Source organism: Antrostomus carolinensis, unplaced genomic scaffold (genome assembly GCF_000700745.2).
Source record: "Antrostomus carolinensis isolate BGI_N321 unplaced genomic scaffold, ASM70074v2 scaffold13979, whole genome shotgun sequence".
Classification (NCBI taxonomy): Eukaryota; Metazoa; Chordata; class Aves; order Caprimulgiformes; family Caprimulgidae; genus Antrostomus; species Antrostomus carolinensis.
The window spans coordinates 38,492-59,841 of NW_010336538.1; the positions used below are offsets into that span (position 1 = coordinate 38,492).

General features: G+C 39.6%; 1 protein-coding gene across 2 annotated transcripts in view; it reads left to right on the forward strand.

The window, feature by feature from the left end:
• The window catches only part of STAC (SH3 and cysteine rich domain), a 72,907-nt gene that overhangs the window by 15,703 nt on the left and 35,854 nt on the right, over nt 1-21,350 (forward strand). For both annotated transcript variants that reach the window (XM_010174896.1, XM_010174897.1), the window contains exon 2: nt 8,935-9,211. In XM_010174896.1, the coding sequence (XP_010173198.1) occupies nt 8,935-9,211 (277 nt within the window). The remainder of the gene's footprint in view (nt 1-8,934; nt 9,212-21,350) is intronic.

Genomic DNA, 21,350 nt, shown 5'->3' on the forward strand with positions numbered 1-21,350 from the left:
TCTGAAATCCAGCCTTTTAATCTCCAAATTTCATTGTGCCACTTCCACCACAGTAAAGATTAGTAAATTACTAAATTGGGAGTCACCAAAGGGAAATCACTGTTCCATTTAGAAGGTGAAATGAAAAAGAGATATCCAAGTAGGGCAGCAAAATGCGGGATTCCCAGAAGGGACCACAGAGATAACAGTCCAAATTCCTTCTGTGTCAGGAGGCAAGAGATAATCACACGTGTGCCTCATCCTAATGGGGACAAAGTATGGAGATGACCGGCTGCTTAGCAACCAGATGCCTGAGGTGAAACCCAAAGTACAAAACGAGATGTAGGAAACACGTACCTGTCTTAAAACTGAAAGTACAGGGGCATTTAAAAAAAAAAATAATTGGAAGGACTGTTCCTAACCATCTCTTGCTTTCTTCATGAGCTTTCCTGTTGGTTTCAGGAGAAAAGACTGGAGACAATTCAGTTGTCAGGCCATGAAAGAGAGACAGGACCCACACAGAGGTTTGCAGCTGGTTATTCCACCAGCTACCTTTTATAACCTGAATTGTAACAGATCTCCCACAGCTTGTGCCACTCATGCTGGAACAGCTGTTTAGCAGCAGGGAGAATATAATCCCGGATATAAATATGGGATTTGTAGCTTTTCCCTCTGCTCCTGAGAGGAGCAGCTCTTCTTTCTCTAGATGAGGCAGGAGAGGAGATCAATGGGAAAAAACATTTTCCAACCCCAATACAAAACAAGCAGCAGGCTTTGGTCGTTGCTGAAGTGCTGCCTAGTTTGATTTGTAACATGTTTTGATTTATGCACGTGTTCACAAAGGAGGAGGAATTAATGATCATTGAGCTCAACACAATGAACCCAGCAGATCTTACTTTGGGACTGTTTATCTGATTTTTGTGAGCTGGATGGTAAACTTTGGAAAGCTACAGTAAAGCTTCTCTGAAAGATCTTGTGAGTTGTTAATTTGAAATGCTGTGAATTTGAGAGAGATTCAGCATTTTTTTTCTCTCTGTTAGAAGCAGGCTGAACACAAACCATGGTTGAGAGATATTGCAAGCATTTTCCCCAAACTAAACTCAAATCAAAACTGTTAGGAAGTTTGAAGACATACGAATAGAGACTGGATTTCTCAGGAAGAGTAATGTAATATCCACTCTTTTCTTTCTAGATTAACCTTTCTAATATAGCTTGATTAAAAGAAAGCACAGGAATCTATCAAAATAGGGCTAATCAAAAACAACAGCAAAAATACTGTTAGATATAAATTTGAGAGCTTTGGATAAACAAATAAATCTATGAAATGTATCAGGGAGGGATTTTACTTAGTTTATGATAAAAAAGCCTTATAATTTTCTGGATTTGACATGCGTATAAATATCATTATATGCTTTTTCGTATATCACCTCCTTTTTACAAGATGTTTTAAACTGTTTAAATGACTGTGACTCTAAGTTAATATGAAAATCTATTTGGCAGGGAAGGTAATAGGAGATCAGAATAAGTCACAACTGCAGAATATCTAACACAGAGTTTACTCTTTTTATACCTTAAGACTAAATAGACAGTTCTGAACATAATGGAGATAAAAAAGGGTTTCCCTGACACTTGATGGCAATTGTTATAACTAATAAATTGTTTGTGTTTCCTCAAATCTATCACTCCCTGGACTGCATTGCTTAGTCCTGACACATCTTATGCTGAATTTTGAAGACATATATAAAGGAATGTGGAGCACAAGGGAGTATTTATCATATTTTCAGGCCTTAAAAGTTTCAGCACTTTATTTCACATTTGTCTCATATATTTGTTAATCCAGGTTTCTTGCAACATTAGAAAACAACGTATCCAAAACTGTAGGACAATTTCAAACCAACCACAGGAACAGTTGTTGAGAACTAGATTAATTTTTCTGCTTGGTTGAAACCAAACCAGAGAGTTGTACAGAATGAACAGGTTTGCTCAGCAAATACACTGTTTGGCTACACATGCAGACTGTACCTCTTGCTAATTTAGAGGTCTGCAATTAGAGATACAAGCCCACAGCTGCCGAGGACGTAGTACATCAGGAGAGGGCTGAGAATGTGTGATTCACAGTGATATTTGTGTAAGCAGTGGCAACTGAGCATCCCTTCAGATTTCATGCTTTCAAACCCTGAGGCTCTTTCAGGGATTTTTGCTGTTAGGCTCTGGCATGCCACTCAGGGCATTTCATTGTAGTTAGGACTCTTAACTGTGAAACAAAATCACAGGAAGAGCCCTGCTTGAAAAAGTTTATATCCTAAATATGTTTGAGGATCAATGAGTCCCTTGCAAAAACGGTATAGGTCAGGTTGGAGAATCTGAGGATGATGATCAGAGCAGCAAAAGCCAACCAGAGAAGTCAGAGGCACCCAATAAATCACTAACAATGTTATTGTTAGGTATTATGGAAAATGTCTCCCCTTTGACTAGTCCAATACAGTATTTAAGCAATTTTATTTATTTATTTATTTACAGCAATAACAAACATACTTGTTCTAATGCCAGCTATGCAATCTGTTTGGGAAAACACATAAATATATTTAGTAGATTCTGCAATAACCAACACTCCCTCTTTGTCTGTAGTGGATTAAAATGATACAGCTTCCAAGAACGCTGGCTAAGGCAGACACAAATACACGATAGGGCCAGATTCTCAAACTGTATAAATCAGCAACAATTGGAATCAGTTTAGCTAATTCAATTTATACTAGTAGAGTATGGTACTATTTATTATTTAGAAAGAAGAAGGTAGAAAACAAATCAGCTTTGCTCACAAATTTTATCATTTTGCTTTGCCAATAAAAAATACCAACTCCTAAAGTGTCAGAAATATCCTTTTATCTTGTTAATGTTAAGACATGGTACTTCTCTCATCAGCAGGCAAACACACGTATTATTTATGAAATTGCATTCTGGCTTTGGGCATGTCATAATCTTATTTTTGCTCATTAAAATTCTAAGGCAGTGCATTTTCAAATCAACTCCAGAAAAAAACCCACTCTTGTCTGTGCTCAAAATTCTCTTGCTTTTGTGTCCCTTAGTTTTAAGAAAAAAATCATTAGTCTTCATGCTCACAAAAAGTAAGCACTTCTGTTTGAGCTGGTTTCTTGTTTATTCTCAATCAGCATAGGTAGCTGAAACCCAGCAATGCCACCAGCCTAGCTTACACCTTGGTAACATCCTGTCCTCCAAAAAATCAGAACATCTGAAGTACGTTCTGAGGGTTGCTAATACAAATTGAATGCTCCTTGACCCCGAAAATGGACTGTACTCAGTAGAATAGGTGCCATTCATCAAGACTTTTGTCCTTTCTGTTATTTGAAAGGCTTTTGGTCTGAGTCCCTTTTGGTAATATCCCATGTACATGGCATGCTCTCTAGTGAATCTACACAACATGATCTGAGCTCTATGTCTTTTAAGTCCTTTTATAACAATGTAAGAGTCTAATAACTTGGAAACTCGATCTAAGAAGCTGAAAGGAAGAAGAAATTGTTCCTTAAAGAAGGTGGATGATTATCTCACAACAGAGTGAAATCTGCTGACAGAGCATTTTTAATCGTCATAGCTAAACAAAATAGCTACATTTTATAAGAATTACAGGAATCAAACTGACTTGATGGTTCATTCCAACTCTGTTAATAACCTGTATTACTTGTAATCCATCTAATGATATTGTTAATGCTAGTGTAAAGAAAGGGATAGAGAAGAACAAGGAATATATATATATATATATATATATATTTTATTCCTGGCATAGTAGCAATACAGCAGACAGCTGATGTCTGAAGAGGAGGGCTTGGTTATACAGTCAGTAAAGTAATGTTGATAAACCTGGTTCAGTTGTTCATTTCTCCTGGAAGAGAGTTAAGAGTGGAAATGCATAAAAATAATCTCCCTGTTGGCCCCACACTGCACAGGATCCTCTGCTGCTGGCAAGGATGGTTAGTAGGGGCTGAGAAGGGAACATGACCAAGCATATTGGGAAATTAGCTGTTGTGGGCAGACTCCATGAGGATTATTTTGAATGCCAAAGGTGATGGCCCAAGTAAACTAATATAATGTAATGTAATATAATATAATGTAGGAAACTGTCTGTCTTCCTAGTAACCACTGTTCACACTGAGATCACTAAGAAGGGAGCTTCAGGAAGGGAAATTAAGGACTTGTGTGTAGGATGTGGAGGGACTAAGGCTTTCCCTGAGCTTTGAATTGTGAGAAGGTGTGATGAAGAAGTTGTGCTAGAGAAGTGGTGATGGTATAGGGGACACCTTTATTAGCATTTTAGTTTGATTTGGGAGTGTGGTTTCAAAGCGTATCTCCCAGTTGTTGCTGCTCACCCCACTTTTGACCTTGTTGTGGTGCATAAAGCACAGGCTGCATCACTTGGGGGTTTGATTGTGCTCCAGATGTGTAAGTAATGCACACCAGGACTAACAGGCTGGTCTGGTTTGGAGTACTTTGTGCCCTGAAATACATACAGTGTGTTGCTGAGTCCTCAATAGCCCCTCTTTCATTTTCCAAATCTGCTCCTACTGAACCATGCTGACTGCTACTGTAGACAAGCTGGAGAGGCAAGGGAAAAGGAGTTTCTAGATATCAGGGAGCAGTCAGGAACCTGAGTAAATTATTTTTTGCAGGGTGGATTATTTATCTTATCTTAAACCAAAATTGTAGAAGAGAGTTGTGTGCTTCCAAAGCTTAAGTCCAAGTCTTAGTGAGGGCAGGTGCAATTCCCATTCGCACCAAAAGCAGTGGCACCTCATTAACACTAGGAATTCATTTCAAGAGCTGTCCTCTTGCTGCCTCCTGTTTTGTGGTTAGAGCAGCCAAAGAGTTGTAGTATAGGGGAATTAGGAACAGAGGAGGTGCTGATAAACTGTGGTTGTCAGAGCTTCATGATCCCTTGAAGTTTGAATATTCAGTAATTCTGAGGAAGATGGAGATTTTTCTGGATGATAAGAATAATTAAAAAAAAAAAGGTTAATTAAGCTCTGAAGTTTTGCTATTGCACTTATCTCTGTCTTGCCTGTGGGGTTAGTATGTGCAGTCACTGAGATTCTGTATGACTGATAAAATGCTTTTAACTACAGACAATATTTTTTTCCCTGATTCTTATTTCAAACCGTAGAAACATCCTGGATTTGATGTCAAGAGTTCATGTTTCTGAAGTGTCAGTGTTGTGAAGTCTCGGGATGCTATCATGAGTTTAGAAAAACCCTTGTGCTTGTGGGAATTTTATTTTTATTTAAAAGAAAGCAAATCTTTAGCCTTCTTTGCAGAGGAGAAAATGTGAAAGGCTTAGGAGATTTATCTCAAGTATGTTTTTTAAAGGCCTTTTTGTACCTAGTTTAAGGGGTTTTTTTTCAGTCCTAATACATGATTTTTCACTGAAGTGTTGAAATAAGTGTCAAGTGCAGAACAATCCTAGTCACAGGTTTTTCCAAAGTTCATTAGTGTTTCTTCCTAAGATTTAACTTTGGACTCTTTAACTCTGCAGAAAGAAATTATGAATATTAAAATTTTCATACTGTCCTCTCTATTGATAGAGCTGATTCCAGCCTCAGGTGAATGCTATAGAAGCCCTATTAGCAGCCTCTGGCATTACAAGTGCATTAAATCAATTTACAGCACATCAAAACTGGGATATATTATATGTCTGTATTTAATTACATTTGAAATCTTCCAATAAAAAAACAGGGTTGGACCATAGCAAACCTTAAAGCGAGGAGATGGTAGTATTTAAGTCAGGGAAGTGATGCTCACTTGGCGGCAGTCTATTATCATTTAAGCTTTTATGGTTTTACAATTTATGCTATTTGTACAACAACCTGCCCTTTCTTGGGCCAACTTTTTGTGAGTAAACAATCACATACCAATACCCTATTTCAAATTCTCTTGTGGGCTTAGTGTGACAAAGGAAAGTGGAATCAAATTTTAAAACCTGATGCCAATCTTCTATTGCCCTCTATGCTCTTACTTGTGCAAGATGGGTGGAAAAAACGCTCTGATCTGAGAGGTACTTTTTAACAGTACCGAGTAAAGTGTGCAGTCAGTTGTGCAAAATCCTCAACATTGCCTATGTTCTGCATTTTGAACAAGGGGCAATGGTCATAAACTGGACAAGAGTAGATTTAGATGAGATATTAGGAAGAAATTCTTTCCTGGGAGGGTGGTGAGACCCTGGAACCGGTTGCGCAGAGAAGCTGTGGCTGCTCCTCCCTGGAAGTGTTCAAGGCCAGGTTGGATGAGGCTTTGAGAAACATGGTCTAGTGGAAGGTGTCCCTGCTCATCATAGGTTCCAACCCATACCATCCTATGATTTTTGCATAGTTGTTTCTGTACACGTATAACCTATTTGGGCTATAATAGCTGCAGACTTTCATTGTTGTTTTAAGTATGCAATGCAAGCTAAATGTGTAGGTGTCTTCCAGTCTGAAAGCAAATGCATATGAAATCTGCATTTGGGTAACAACCAAGACGCCCACCTTGTCTGTAAATTATTTAACCACATTAACACAGAACAGTGCTCAGGGAATCTCAGAGAGGACTATTAGCTTGTGCAGAGATGCCTGCCAAATCTGTGAATGTAACTTGGTCAATCCTTGAATATGTGCCCTGCACTGAACGTTGTGGTTGGAGACACACCGAGTATGCACAGTTGTGTGCTCACCTTAGTGTGTATGCATATGTTTGGACATGCATAGCCTGAATGCTGGACTACCCTTCTTCAGAAAACTGTCGACTTAGCTTTCCTGGGGGAGGAAAGGCTGTTGGTACATCTCTTGGGTGGCAAATGACTGTGCACAGGAGAATGGGGTAAGGATAGTAAATGCAGAGCTCCTTAAAATATACTGCGTGCATTGTCCAAACTAGCAGGACAGTTGTTTCATAGCAAAACAAATACTGTATTGCTCAGCTTAGTCTTCTTTCTGTGGCAGAAGCAGTGGTTTGAAATTTAATTAACTTCATTGTGGCACTGTAGAAATGGATGGCAAATCAATAATGAATGCCATCGCCGTCACCTTGTGGTGTTGTAACTCTCTGTGTTTTGCTACTCTAATTAGGTCTGACTTCAGTGAGAAGCATTTCAGGAGCAAGGGGGTGAATTATTGCTGAGTTCCTGACTGTCACTGGGGAGATGAAGTAATCTCAGTACTGAATAACTTCAGAGATTTCAGGAGGCAGTGACTTAACATCCAAGCAGAAGAGGGAAGATCTCACATTTGGTTGGTGCTGTTGTAAAGTGAGTTCTGGGCTCAGCTAGTCCATGACTTAGGCTTCCTCTGACAGAGCTGCAGAGATCAGAAACTGCTCTTACCTCATAGCTGGCATTTAATGACTTAATTGCTCTTATTTACACATTCCCACAGAGACTGAGTGTTTCTTGCAAACAGGTGATTATTTCTCTCATTTGGATCCAGGGCTCCTCCTGTGAACTCAGACAGAGTCATAGGAGAGGGTGGTGCATGTGGGATGTGTCCCAACTCTGATTCCTGTCTACTCCCAAAGTCACTGCAGAGAAACAGCTTAGGGAGCAGAATGCAGTTTGCTTCCACGTAGCAAACTCAAACACTCTTAACTGGAGGCAATGGCAGCTCTTTGCCTGTGTATTGGACTTGGGGAGTTTCTTGTGAAAAGCAGGGAAGAGAGCTGGAGTGCCTCCCTTCTCCAAGAACAATCTGCCTGTGTCTGAAGGTAGAAGAGAGGTTTCCCCCAGGACGCCCTGACGCTCCTCTCCAACAGCGTGCTTTCAGCTGCATCATAAAGAAAATGGATGGACCAGGAATAGAAGCTGGGGAGAGAAAGTGCTCTGAGGCCACTAAGTCAGCATGGCAGACCGGTGCCATGCTTTTTTGGGAAAGTATGTAAACTCCTTCCCTTTATATTAGTGTGAATTATGATTCCCAATCATCATTACTTCTAACATAAACTGTTTCTAATATAAACCGTCCCTGCTAGTTACCACAGTCAGCCTGAGCAGCATGGAAAATTTCAGTTGTTACATCACATTCATCCAGAGAATGGCAGCAGCGACTGAAATGATTTTGCAGTGGTTGGAATAATGCTGAGTGAAAGGTGAGACGAAGGCGTTACACTTCAGAGGCAGCAAATGTGAAGTGGACACAGAGCTGGTTTTTCTCTTACTCAAACTCTACTTGTGGGCTGTCAGAGTTGTTGAACTCACATTTGTGTAGCTGATATCACGATAGCTTCTGCGCCTTGCCTAGCATCCTTCGCAGCCTTTTTTAAAATTTGAGAAGGGGAGGATGAGAGGAACTCTGGTAAAGTACAAGATGGTTTACAAGTAAAGAGATTGAGTTATCACATTAAAGTTAGGAATGACATCTTGTGGTGTTTAATAGTCTGAAAATCAATACACAATCCAAGAATACATGTGAATGTGTGTTAGCTAGTATTAATTAGTACATTAACTGTCAATTGGCAAGTTAATTATACTGTTACTGCTCCTTAACTTTCTTTCCTTTAAAAAAATAAAAGAAAATAATAATTTATCAGTCAAAACTGTATATAATATCTATTTCCTGCAAATTCAATAAATTAAAGTATATCAGATATATTTACTGATTTCACTTCTCTTGAACTGCCATTTAACAGCTATTCTTGATATGGCTTTAGAGGCTGCTTAAGCAACATGCAACTATGAATAATACTGTTAAGTTCTCTCATGCTTGAATACGAAGAATGTGTTTTCCAATGCATACAACTGTCTGCAGTACCTCTTTTCTGTCATACCTGAAAGAAAAGACCAATAGAAGCATTATTAGGGCTATCAAGTTTATTGGCTATCAGAAAGAATATGTAGAGTAGTTTGTTTTCTGATTGGGATCTGTTTTCTTTGCTCTGAAATTGCTAGTTAAATTCCAAAGTTAATTTGCTTATTTGTTACAGCTGCAGAAACTGAAACGATCGCTCTCCTTCAAGACCAAAAGCTTGCGGAGTAAAAGTGCAGACAATTTCTTCCAGAGGACTAATAGTGATGTGAAACTGCAAGTAGACTTGATGCCTGAAGTAAGCACAAGCACTGGGCAGCTCCCCAGCTCAGAGAGCCAGGCATCTTCCCCCACCAGAGCCCAGCAGCTGCCAGAAAACAACAAGACTCACATCTTCCAGGAGCACATCTTCAAAAAACCCACCTTCTGTGATGTCTGCAACCACATGATTGTTGGTAAGAAACAATTTTTTAAATCTGTGTGGGTGTCCATGCTAGAATTTGCAGGGTAACCTTTCCATAGCTTATGTGAGTCCAGATGTCTACTGGAAAATACTCATGCAGAAAGGATCTGGGTTTACGTCACATCTGCCACAGGGTAATGCAAGTTCTATATTTGTTGACAGATCTCTTGCCTTGTAGACACATACTGTTGTTATCACAAATCTCAGGTGAGGGTTTCAGCTAGAGTAAAATTCTTGTCTCATTCAGATTATACTGAGCACCAAGCACAAACTCTGTTGTATGTTACACTAGAAACAGCAGAAATCAGTCTTGCAAATTTGCATCTACTATCCTTATCCTTATTCTATTCCTCAGCAGTAATTCTCACTCCCTCGCTCCTTGTGTCTCCTCCCACACCCTGCAGTGCCCTCCGTTCCTATTCACTGTGGCGACCGTGCCTACCTCCTCCAGCTGCCTCACACCTCTCCTAAGTGACAACTGGGCAAGTAGCATCTGCTGGGTGGTAGGCTTTGAGCTACTTGTGTGCATGGTGGCTGTCTAGGACACATGTTTTAGGAGACCAGGTCAACAGAACAAATAACAGCTGAATTCACACTGCAGAATTTTTTGGGATTCTTCTACCTGATCCCCACTACTCACAAAACCTCACATAAACTTTATAACTTTGAAAGATTGCCCTGTCTTCTGTCTGAAACTGTTCATGGGTATGCAAGTTACTGCCAGGGACTGACTGACAGACAGACAGACAGACATAGAGCACAGCACTAATCATTTATTATTCTCTTCAGTGTACAGACAACAACTCCACAGTGAGCCCTTGTTGTAACGTAATTTTCAGTGCAGTGTGGAAGGCCTACAAAGCCAGCCTTCATGCTGTAGATTATCTATGGGGCTGCACAAGGAGAGGTCAGGAAAGAAGTGGTGGTGGGTGGCTGGAGGTGTAGAATATGCATGGTCACATCTGTGGGAAGTTGCAGGAGTTGCTATTCAGAAGTCTGGTCCTAGAAATTTACATCATTGCACCTAGCTTGTGATGTAAGTGATTTGGTCTTCTTGCTATTTATCATATAGTTGTCTTAGGACAGTAGATCAGGAATAAATTCAGTGGCAGTGATTTGATTAGTAATAAATTAAATGAATTTTCCCCAATTCAAGTCTGTTTTGCCCATGACAGTAATTGATGAGTGATCTCTCCCTGTCCTTATCCCAAACCACGAGCCTTTAGTTATATTTTCTCTCCCCTGTCCAGCTGAGGAGAGGGAGTGATAGAGCAACTGTGGTGGTACCTGGTGTCCAGCAAGGGTCAACCCACCACCAAGTGGTAGAACAAGGGGAGGAACTCCCTTCTCTCCAAAGGGAGAAGGAGTAAAGCATCAATATCAGGGAAGTTCATAGTCCAGAGGTTAAAAGGAAGTCTGTAAGACAGGCAGTTAGTTGAAATAACTTCATGTATGGAAGCAGGCCCAGAATTTGCTGCCTCCTGTAATGTGGGTGGATGTTCTATCAAAACTTAGTTTCACAAATTTATATTGCAAGTATAAGTCCTTTGCATTTCTGGCAGCTTCTCATGAAGTTGTATGGAGATTAGTATAATCACAAATCTGCACGACTCAGCAATACTGTTTCAAAACACTGCTGCTCAAGATGGATTATTACTGTCAGCAAACTTTGCAGAGAGTAACTCCAGTTCGTAAACACCCATGCCCTTTCCTTTGCTGGGCAATCTGTGCCCTGCCTGGGATAAGAAAGTGCTGAAGCACAGATATATAAACTTCAAAACATCAGCTTTAACCCCACTTGCCTTCTTTCTGTTCTTTTCTATCCTCTGAGGGCTTCCCTTTTCTATTCTGTATCTTAGCCACTTCATTAGAGAAAGAAGCTTTTCATAATTGCTGAAGAAGCTAAGGCAACCTATTTTGTCTGGCAGCAGGCTGAGTCAGGTGAATTGCTCTGACTGCCTCCAGCACATCTTTGCTTGGAGGTATGGTAGAAAAGATGTTAAGATTTTTACTTTATAATGCCTTAGAGTCGTGATGCCCTCATTTTCATAGACAGATGTCTACTGTATCCCCATAATCCTCTCTCTCTGATCCTTACTCCAGTCATGCCTGGTTTTGCTGTATTGTATTTTAAGCAGCATGGGAGATCTGGGTGTTGCTGTTTGCAGCTCAATTAATCCATATAAGTTGTGCAACTGTTGGTTATGGGGATGGTGAAGCAAAACAAGCAGCTTTTCAGGAAATCGTGTCAAGCCTGCTCCCAAAGGAGCAGCAGACTGAAAAAAATTCACTTCTGTGCAAGGACTCTGAATTTACACTTGTAACATGGAGACTGTTTGTTCTCTCTATTTGCATTTTTCATGGGCAGTGACATTTGAGAGTAACGAGTCTATGGCTTTAAATTCCTTATTGATGAGAATAAAGTCGAAGACAGACACATGTTTTGAAGACTGGGGGAAAGAGAAAAAGGAAAATCCCAGCTTGACTTTAGATGGTTTCAATTTTGCCACCAAGAATGATTCCAGGTTCACCTTAAATGGCTCTGTGATCTATGAACTAAGCAGCTCTGTTTGGTACAGGGCAGCATGATGAACTGTGTGTAGCGTGAGCATGCAGTACGCACTTCAGTCTCACTAGCGTGGCAGAATCTGTTGCTTCAGAGTGAAGAGGACACTCAAAGGCAGCAGGCTCCCTGGGCTGCTCTTTTCACAGCAAAATTAAAGCAAAGGAATGTGAAACTTTATCTTCCTACAAAAAAAAAAAATACATGCATCACTTCTCCTTGATTTTTAGGCACTGTGAGCCAAATGTAGCCTTTGGGATGCAGCACGTGTGCCTGTTTGTTCATTTGACAGAAGCAGAGTCATAAAATAAAGGCCAAATACACGTAATTGGTCTCAGCATTCAGAGGAAGATGTTTACTAGGATCAGTTTAATGCAAACTTACTCATTCAAATGCTTTTCATGCATCCCAGAGTACAACGCAACATATTAAAGAGAAACTGTTTATTGGTTTGATTTTGAAAAAAGAAAAACAGTATTAATAGAGTGCTTCATACCTCACATTAAAGACAGGAGGCAAAATGTTCCTGCTAACTGTACTACACTGGGTCTAAACTTCCACCTTGGTAAACAGAAGGAAAATTTGATATAGAAGCAGTATTTTTCTCACAAATGAAATATGGGAGAAAATTTCAGATTCAAGGGAGTTCTGAGGCGTGCATGGAGGATCCGTTTTACATTAATGGGACCTTCTTGCAGCATTGAATACTCCAATACCATTGTCAGTTCTAATACTGAAGTCAACAGTATTAATTCATGTAATTTCAGAGCAAATCAATAGTATGCTGGAGCACTCTCCACTCCCTTCTGCCCCTCATTGTTCTGCCACTGTGAGCTCCAAGCATTGGTTAGATTCAGCTCCGTGGTGGGTTGCATATTTTGTTTAATATACCCACTCATGAACATCCTCTTACAGTATGACTCTTAGAAATCTATTAATTTGCTGTTCTTACTAGTAGTATTTATTAATGTTTTAATATCTAAACCTAGCAAGGGAAAATTTTGAAAATCAAAGTAGCTTGTGGATTTTATCAGTCGATCATTATTTAGAAGATACTGGTTTGTTTATTTTACTTCACTGTAAAAAGAAAATCAAGTCAGAACACGTCTGAATTTGCTTTGTGTTATCTGCCATTTTCTGTGTTTAGAAAGAATGTAGCAAGCTTTATCAGCGTCCAATAAGGGGAAGCAAAACTGCCTGGCACCAGCAAAGACAGAAACTATTAAATTAATGTTGCATCAGATTAGAGTCTTAAACTATGCTGATCAGAAGCAAGTTCTTGCTCTTCAGTCTCTGGTGTGTCATCAATCATCTCTGTGATATTTTCGAAGAAAACCTGATGTCAGTTCCTTACTCTTGAAAAAAATGCATATTTAAAAAAAACCTCCATCTTTAAGAAGTCTGTAGACTTCTCAACATTTTACTTATTTACAGTTCATTTCCTGTGCTGACTCACAGGGAAAAAATGTTATTTTCCACACATTCCAAGCATATTACATAAAATTAATGTGCTCCTGTGTAAGTCAAATATAAGTAGTGTAACAAAAATGTAAGCCACTTTGCTTTTAAAAATAGCTGACTTTAAAGCTGTGTTTTAAGGAAATAACTGCTCATTTGTAACAACATGGTTGCATGTCTCTTTGTGTTTCAAAGGTGTACTTAGCAGTTTTATTCCATACTTAACCTGAACTGTGACACAGAATTTTGACCAACCACCTGTTTTATTGACATACGTGTTGGGGCATCTTTGCCTGGAAAGACATGCTAGAGGGCCACAAACTTTCAGAAAGACCATATAAAATCGTGGTCTGCAGTGTCCAATAATAGTGAAAAACAGGTCCTTCTGGATCATCCCATCACTGGCTTAAGTACCTGAGATATATGCATTTATATTTGGTCTCTGGGCAACCGAGTTTCTGGTTTGGATGCAGTTTCTCCAGACCTTTGCAGCTGTGGAGGCAAATAACTCAGTACCTGTTCTCTCAGGGAACTAAGTTCCAGTCAGAGAAACCTGTAGAAAAGAAACAAGCAAGCAAAAAGATAAAACCAATAATAAACCCTTAGCACAGTTTACTTCTAGTCTACTAACTAACAGTGTTCAAGCAGTGAAATTTTAAAAGCAGCCTGTATTTCTAGATTTCACTGAGCTGCAGTGGCCTCTAGAACTTTCAACCACTTTTATCCCCAAATCTGTAATACAGCATCCTCCATAAAACTATGCTCAAAGTTGAAAAATTTGCCCAGCTTTTCAAATGGAGATGAATCCAGCCACCTTTGGTTTTGATTGTGAGAGAAGGAGGCAGCTGTGTAAACTTCTCAGTGACTGGTACCATGTACAATCCCATATATTCTTAAATGGCCTAAAGTCCCTGCCCTTCACTCCTCCTTCACTCCAGTAAATCCACTCCTTGATTTAGGAGACTTAAGTTCTCGTTCCAGTTGATGCTGAGTGGCTCTGGGCACCTCAATGTTCTAGCATTTTTTTGAATCAATGTGTATGAGAATTACTTCAGTCCTCTGGCGTGCTGTGCTAGGGTTTAGGGGAAGCAAAAACATTGCACTTTTTAATACATAGCTGAAAAAAAAAATATGCAAAATAGTATTTTTAACATTTCTGTTAGCTTGAGATTGAACCTGGCTTTCTCCTATGATTTCTTTCTTGAATTAATAACTCCCTGTAAGTCCAGACCTTCCCACTTTTGAGACAAGCACTGTAAGAAGCACTAAACAAAAGCCTTCTAGAAATATTAAGTATTGCATTAATCATTAATAATATATTAATTATAATGATTAATAATGATTAATACTACTATATTAATCAAATTGTCCATTATTCAGTTAACTGTTAGTTATAGACTAGTCAGGTATAGATAATGTCACCTGGAATCTGCAAAATTTCTAGAAAGTGGATAGATTGTCTATTAAAAATACATAAAGTAGGGATGTGAAGTGATGGAAAGAGATAGGAATGCATATGGTATATGTAGGGCAGGTGTGCTCCATCAGTATGTCTCCTATTTTTAATAAGCATGACAAAAAATATCCGTACGGCACCACATTTGTAAAGTAGCTATAGAGGGTCACACGTTATCCCTGCATTAAATTAATATTTTTCTTTGGTAATAAAGAGTTAAACACACTTTAAAGAAAATATTGAAAAGCAAATATTTAGTATGTTTATCCTCTGGGAGGGCTTCCTCCTCTGAGATGAGGCAAGAATGTTATCAGTAAATTGGATAATCAGGAATTGCTTAGCTGAGAAAAGAGGGTGGAAATACATTTTAAATTCTAATTTGTCCTTGAACAGCATCAAGCGTGTTTCACATTTGTTATTAGATAATTTTCAAGCTCACTGTAATTTTAGGGAAATTGCTATTAATATGAAACTGTAGTTAATCCTCGGTGAAAAGAGACTTTCAAGATGTTGACCAACATTTGCTGCCTAACTAGATGGAAAACAATAATAACTTCCAGTGCATCTACAATCAGTATTTTAATATCATGTTAGCCAAGATGATTTTTAACCAAATCTACATTTAACAAAAACTACATTGAAAACCACCAAACACCCTACTCAGTAGTGGACGTTGTTCCTGAGATCAGCCTTAGTGAAGAACATAATAGTGAGCTTAAGGTTTGTTAAAGACCCAGGGATGAAGCAGAATACAAGATTTCTTCTTTTTTTTTATGTCCTGCTATATGCTTTTCCTGAGCTCGTATGGATCATCAGGTGTTCTCAGATAAGCAAATTAAATGCATCTTCTTTGAAGATGACCTTCTAGTAAAAACATCATTTTTCTACTTAGAGTCTTTGTCTATCAGAGGATCACTGTTATGTGGATAATTACATTGCCACATAGCTGACAAAAGCAACATCTAGAAGGGAAATTATTAGGAGGTTCACTTTACTACGAGCTGCAGGAACCATAAAATGAGACAATTAGCAGAAATGCTTTTTCAAGAAATAGAGCGTTGCCATCATGTCGAGTAAAATGCCTGCCCACGGTTGATCGTTGCTGTCCTTAGAACAGAAGGACATCTCAGAGAGCAATAATCCTTGTGGCTCACATGGAGCATTGCATGCTCTTTCTGCTGTGGTAATATGAATGGAAGTAAATGCAACTTCAGCAATTATCTTCTCTAAACTGTCTAAATTTCAGTTTTCCAGGTATACAGAACCTATAACTAGATATTTCCTGCTTAATAGAGGGGTTGGAAGTAAGCAAGAAAGGTGGGGAGGGGGAAGGTGGCTATGTCTTACCCCCACTCCCCACAACAATTCCACTTTCCAGAGCCAGTGTGAGCTACAGTGTCATAGTCAGTACGTCCCTGATTAGCTTCCCCAGCAATCACAAAAGAAAGGCTATAGATTTAATGCACAGGAGGATCCCTCCAAATGATGATTGGGTGTATTGATGAGCGAACTTGTATTTGCAGCGCTGATGTTGCCTGTTTTTCTAACTGCACCTCTCAGAAATGTAGCAATCTTTCATATCCCAGAATCTGTGGCACATGAAACTTTCCAGACAGACTTTGTTCTGCCTCAGGTCTTTTTCTGTGAAGCATGGGGATTAATTTTTAACATTACTGGTTGCTACCATCATCAATGAGCTTGCAATGAGAGGCTGCTATGTGCAGCCTCATTTTGTTCCAACATTTTGCCTTCCTCTGTAAGCTCAGGCACAGCGTATTGGCATTAGCAAGGGTTCATCTGCACATCTCTTTACAGCTGCAAGGTGAGATGTTGTCTGTCTGTTTCCAGCTGATATCCAAAACATAGCCCCTTACCTGCTACTGTGAAGAAAATTATCTCCATCCCAGTCAAAACCAGTACAATGGGATAAGCAGCCACTAGAACAGGTCTGAAATGTCACCAGAAAGGAGGGCACAGGATGGTTTCTCTGCATCTCTTGGAGAGCAGCAGATGAGCAATAGCATCTGATAAGCAGTTAGTTTTCAGCAACAAGTTGATGACATGATCTGGCAAACTGAACTGCTTACTGGTGTTCACCAAGAGCAGCAAACTCTTTGTTAGCTGAAGCAGAGATTTTTCTGAAGAGCAACAGAAAATTCAAAACTGAAGATGTTGGTGGGGTTTGGGTGTGTCTCTCACAGATGCTCTTTCAAAATGCCCCATCTGGAAATGTAGGTTGTTTCTTAATCAAAGAATCAAAAATTATACTGAGTTCTTGTCAATGGTGAGACAGCACAAATGCTCATGTGGAGAGGATCTGCACACCAGGTTTCATTGAAGAATCAGTGACATTACAGCTTGCACGCTACTTATTCTTTCTCACACTCCATCCCTCTCTTCCTCCCTCCCTCTCTCCCTTCCTACCAGCATTTAACTCCCTAAGTCTCCCCTTCTCTGCAGGGAGGTCACTGGGAAGGCTGGGAAAAAGGTCATGTCAGTTCCTGCTGTGATACTGCTTGCACTTACCCATTTCAGGTGCCACTGGCCAAGGTCCCTGGGCATTCCCTGGCATTAATATCTATGGCTTCCTCATCTCCAGGATCTTCCCCTATTTCCCAGGCCTCTCCCCAGACTAGGATCTTCACCTATTTCTTTCTGGGCCCACTTCTTTCTGAGACCACTTCTTCCTTTCAGGAACACATCTCTTGGCCCCAGATCTTCTTTCTGGAAACCAAGCTTCCAGTTCCTCCAATCTAAATAGCATATGTGGATAAGAACAGTACGTGATCAGTCTCCTAACTAGTGGGTTGGTCTCCTGTCTCTTTATTAATTGGAGAATTTGGGTTGCATCACATTTGCTAAGGCAAAGTGTTATCAGAATTTCCAAACAGCCCATACTGGTTACAGCTACCAACTAGCGGGCTCCTTTTGGAGACTTCAGGAGTTCAGCTTTGGACATTTGCCCACACATAAACGCAAGATTATCTGCTGCCTGTTCGTGTTCAAAATGTCAGCTATTTTTTTGCCTATGACAGTTCCCATATACACTGACCCAGCTCTTTGTTAGCGTGATCCAGGTACATGTGAGTGTCTTCTGACACACCAATCTACCTTTTTTTTTTTGCCTTTTTCCTCATCCTTCACCCCCCCACCCCCTCCTCATATCATGCCTTCAGTGACTTCCCATCAACAGCTCCTGTTGTACTGGAAATCATCTTGCTAAAACAAGGTGATCTGATGGATTTGGATAGACTTTTGTTATAGGGTATATAATTGTACAGACCAGACAGATGTAGCTACCCCTACAAATTTCCTTAACTCTAATAGTCATAATATAATTATGGTCAATATTTTAATTAAGGCTTTTAAACAACAATCCACATAGTCATGCTAGTGCAAACCACATGTGTAGTTGAGAAAAGCTATGGCCTGAATTGGCTTGGCTTGTTCCTACCGGAATCCAGGGTGAATTCAGATAATATAGATACTTTCTAACCATGGACAGTTTGCAAGTGATGCATTCAATTATTTTTGTTGATAGACAAAATCTTAGAAAGCAGATTATTGATATTTTCAGTTTAATGATTTAAATATTTAGAATTAAAGTAAAATTTCAGACTATTGTGCAAATTTTTTTGCTCCCCAGATCGACACCCAGGCAGGTAATATTCTTTTTGCATTGCTGAGCTGCAGAAACTTCTGTACAATTAGTTGACAGTTTTTCTTATTCATTTAAATAATAATTGATGCCACATGGAAGTGTACCTGTAGTCGTGCTTTACATCAGCACTGCTGTGTGTCGAGAACTAAATTCTCTCAGATTGTAACAGTGAAGGCTGAGATTGCCTCTTTGAGCAGATGACAGTAGTAAACGGAGGTGGTTTTCTGCCCAACTTATGTGATTTCATTTAAATAAGTAACTTTTCCTGGAAAAAAGTAATTTAAAAAAACCTTGCACCTATCTTGTAAGGTTTCATTTTAATGTGTTTCAGTATTTACCATTTCATTTTTGTTTTCGTGGAAAAGAAGCTGAAACACTTTGTTATAAAACATGACTCTAAAATCCTGTAAAGAAGCAACAGATTGCAACTAACTCCCCTGAAAAGTGCGAATTTTTTTTCCCCACCAAACTGATATAACTGCCCAGTAACTTACTGTAGTGACTTGAATCATCTCTAGTCTGAGTAAATCATGCTGTCACTTACACCTGTAACTTCTGATGAAGTCTTCCTCAGCTATGTGTTATCCAAGGGAAGAAATGGCTTCAGAGCAGAAGTTTGTGTGTGACCAGATCCTGACCATGCAATAGATTTTAGATGGAGACACATGTAGTCATCTTCTGTTGCTCCACTTTCCAGCTCCATCACTAGCAACTGTAAAATGGGCAAAGGAGGAAGGGAGAGGAATCGTGGCCGTGTTAAGCCACACATCAGCATTTCATGTGTGAGGCCCATCACTGCAGGTGCTGCCAGTCAGTCTGTGCTAAAGACAACCAGGAGCAGCACTGAGAGGCTGCACTGTGAGGGAGTGCTTTTGCTATGGGAAGAAGAGCCAAAAACCTCAGTAATTTTGAAACAGCAGAAAGCCAGAGAGCAAGTGCTATTTACATATCAGGTTTTTTTCTAACTAAAGCTGTTATAGTCCTAATTGATTGTCCTAATCTTCTGACACATAGCAGCCTCTCACTTCAAGCTCACTGATGATGGAGCTCTGTAAGCAACAGGCAATGTTTAAAATCCATTAGCAGAGCAGAGAGGATATTAAATCCCTTTGCTGAGGGCAGACTGTTCTTCAGTTCTCTAACTCCTTTGTCACATTTTCCGCAAGCCCAGAGTCCTGCTTTTCATGTTGCTGCATAGTATTTGTTCAGATATTGTTTTGCTGTTTTCCAACTCCTCTATAATGGCCTTTGAAAAATCAAGATTTTGGCGCATATAATTTGCCCTACAGAATTCATCTCAAAACACACACACAAAAAAGCTCTAACTGGGTGGCTTTTCATTTCAACACATGTAAGAACAGAGGTACAAAAAACCTAAGCCTGCCAACATGGAGATCTTATTTGAAATCTGACTTTTGTCATCTTCATCTCAAGAAGAGTTTCTGAACACACTATGTTTACTAATATTACTGAGACCAACATCAGCCATTAATCTCTGCTTGTCCTCCTTTGGGACACCATCAGGTTTAATTTCTCTATGTTCCCTTGTTCCTGTTCAGCTCTGGTGCCATCCTCGTCTCTGGAGCAATTCAGCATCAACTCCCATAAGCAAGTCTATGCCTATCTTCTTTGAGCTGTTTTCCTTCTCAGCAAAGCAACCCAGTGCAAAGATCTACAAGCACAGGCTCAGCAATCTATAAAATTGTCTAGAAAAGTAGACATTGAGATATCAGTGTCAGCTCATTTAGAGCAAAGAACATTAGATATTAATTATTGTGTTTGGTTTTTAGAGGACTGCGACTTTTTCTTTTGATAAGAGTTAGCTGTTAGCTTATTTATCATGGTGTTCCAGCATCTTAATTAACATTTAGATGATCAAAAACCCAAGATGGTATTTTAAGAAGTACGGAGGTGGATATTTCCTTTCAGGGACAGGCATTTATAGCAAAGCTGCTGAATATGTGAAAAGTGATTTGCAAAAAAACCTCTTGTGGCCAAATTTTTCAGCGCAGGGCAGAGAGTGATCAGAGATCCTCTTCTGATCACCAGACATCAAGAATGAGAATCACTTTTACACCAAAAGACAGGAAAGGCCTATTTGTGTTTCAAGTAAGTCTCATTGCTCCTGAACCACAGAATAAAAGGTCTGGCAGCATTGGAAGTTCTTTGTCAAGGCGTTAGAGTTGATTTGCAAGAGGAATGAAGGCTGATATATATGATTTAAAACCATGAAGTTAGAACTGGCTTTATTTTAGCAGGGATATTTTTCTTCTTTGTCACAGCCTTGAAGAAAAACCTGCCTATTACTGCCTCAGTTTTTTCTCAGCATGTCATTTCTAAAGAAAGCTATGTCACTAGGAAGTTAGTTCTAATTTTATGCTCTGTTTTGTAGCCTGACAACATATAAGGCAAATTTTCTTGCTATTTAAACACTGGATATTGCTATGGGGAAATTGGGTGGGGTAGGTACTCAAATAGACCACACCTCTCAGTGACATATAATCTCAAATGTATAATCTCTCAGGTACCAGGGTTGGATATCAAGTCCTATTCTACAGAACATAAATATACAAGTCCCAGCTTCTTCCTACACCTCATTTTGTTTAGATTGACACAAGGTGGACTCAGGGGAACAGGACATTCCAACCAGTCGAGGTGTCAGGTCCAGACCTAGCAGCTTGGTCCCAAATGGAGGGGTTCCTCCTCTAGCTCCAACATGTTGTTTGATATCCCTCTACGGTGTACTCCCATCCCAAGGAGCTACTGGTTTAACCTACCCATAACTCTGTACTTTTTGAATGGGCAGATTTAACTGTAAAAAACCCTGACACAAAGTCCCCACCCTGTTACTAAAGAGCAAAAACTTTGAAGTCAATGCCAGGCTGCCATTGTTCATGAAAAATTGCCTAAATAAGATTTTTGCCTAGTTTTATCTCTATGTTTTGAACTCTTTCATCCTACACGTCTGTTATTCATGCATAGAGTGCCTTTTC